Here is a 1,404-nt window from a genome sequence, read left to right as displayed (position 1 = left end):
ATGACTGCGAATCTTCATCAGCATATTTTTGATTGTACATTAGCTAAAAAGCACTTTTTGCACTGATGAGATAATCGAATAGTCAGAATATTGTTTGTTCACAATGGAGAAAAACTTCAAACATGTGATGTACTGATGACTCTCATCAGTGATCCTTAGAGAGCAGTGGAAGATATAATGGGGAATGAGAAAATATATAAACCAAGCCAAGACAGAATGTTTGGGTCAGAGAGCTGCAGTCCTCTGATGATGGCAGCACAAGAAGAAGCAGAGCTCTGTTTTCCACACCTAAACAACTCCTGCAGGAGGATAACATCTTCTTTGTCAAAAACTGTGCTGCTGAACACTTTGCTTTCCTTCGTTGCTCTGGTTACTGCAGTTCTCAATCTGCTCATCATCATTTCTATTTCCCATTTCAGGCAAAGATTTAAGAAAAATTTTACCGTTTAGAAATGTGAACAGTTATTTTTATATTGATCTTTTATCACAGCGTTTTCCACTTTTTTCTGTCTTGTTTCAGGAATCTACACACCACAACTAACCTCCTTCTTCTTTCGCTGGCTGTGTCTGATTTTCTTGTGGGTTTCGTGTTGATGCCTGGAGAAATCTTTCGAAACACAGCTTGCTGGTTCCTTGGGGATATTATGTGTTCTCTCTATAGTTACCTGGTGTGTCAAATAGTTTCTGGATCTATTGGAAGCATTGTTCTGATATCATTTGATCGTTATGTAGCAATCTGTCATCCCCTTCATTATGTAACCAGGATCACTTTAAGAAGAGTCAAGTGCTGTATTGGTATGTGTTGGCTTAGTGCAGGTTTTTACAGCATTTTCTATATGAAAGATGAGCTGATTCAACCAGGCAGAAGAAAATCTTGCTTTGGAGACTGTACATTGGTCATAAGTTATGTGACTGGAACTGTTGACCTTATTTTGAGTTTTATATTTCCAGTTTCAATTATTATACTTCTGTATATAAAAGTATTTATAGTGGCTTTGTCTCAGGCTCGTGCCATGCGCTCTCACATTACAGCTTTCACACTTAATCGTTCAGTAAACTTAGCACAAAAACGATCAGAATTAAAAGCTGCCAGGACTCTGGGTGTTCTAATTGTCGTATATCTAATGTGTTACTGTCCATATTACAGTTACTCCCTTGTTGAAATAAATGTGACCAGTACTGCATATGCACCATTTTTGATCTTTCTTTTTTATTTTAACTCCTGTCTAAACCCCTTGATATATGCCTTGTTCTATCCATGGTTCAGAAAAGCTATTAAGCTCATTGTCACTCTGCAGATACTGCAGCCTGGCTCCTGTGAAGTCAACATACTATAGATGTTGTACTTCTATCTATCTATCTATCTATCTATCTATCTATCTATCTATCTATCTATCTATCTAT

General features: G+C 37.2%; 1 protein-coding gene across 1 annotated transcript; it reads left to right on the top strand.

Moving 5' to 3' along the window:
• The first annotated feature begins 216 nt into the window (after window positions 1-216).
• Window positions 217-1,337, top strand: LOC107081218 (trace amine-associated receptor 13c-like). The gene is made up of 2 exons (XM_015369421.1): window positions 217-419; window positions 521-1,337. Exons 1-2 carry the CDS (start codon window positions 217-219, stop codon window positions 1,335-1,337), a joined length of 1,020 nt encoding a protein of 339 aa, XP_015224907.1.
• Window positions 1,338-1,404: the final 67 nt, after the last annotated feature.

This window comes from Cyprinodon variegatus, unplaced genomic scaffold (assembly GCF_000732505.1).
Source record: "Cyprinodon variegatus isolate N-32 unplaced genomic scaffold, C_variegatus-1.0 Scaffold3426, whole genome shotgun sequence".
In the NCBI taxonomy this organism is placed as follows: domain Eukaryota; kingdom Metazoa; phylum Chordata; class Actinopteri; order Cyprinodontiformes; family Cyprinodontidae; genus Cyprinodon; species Cyprinodon variegatus.
This window is presented reverse-complemented; position numbering and strand designations above follow the sequence as displayed.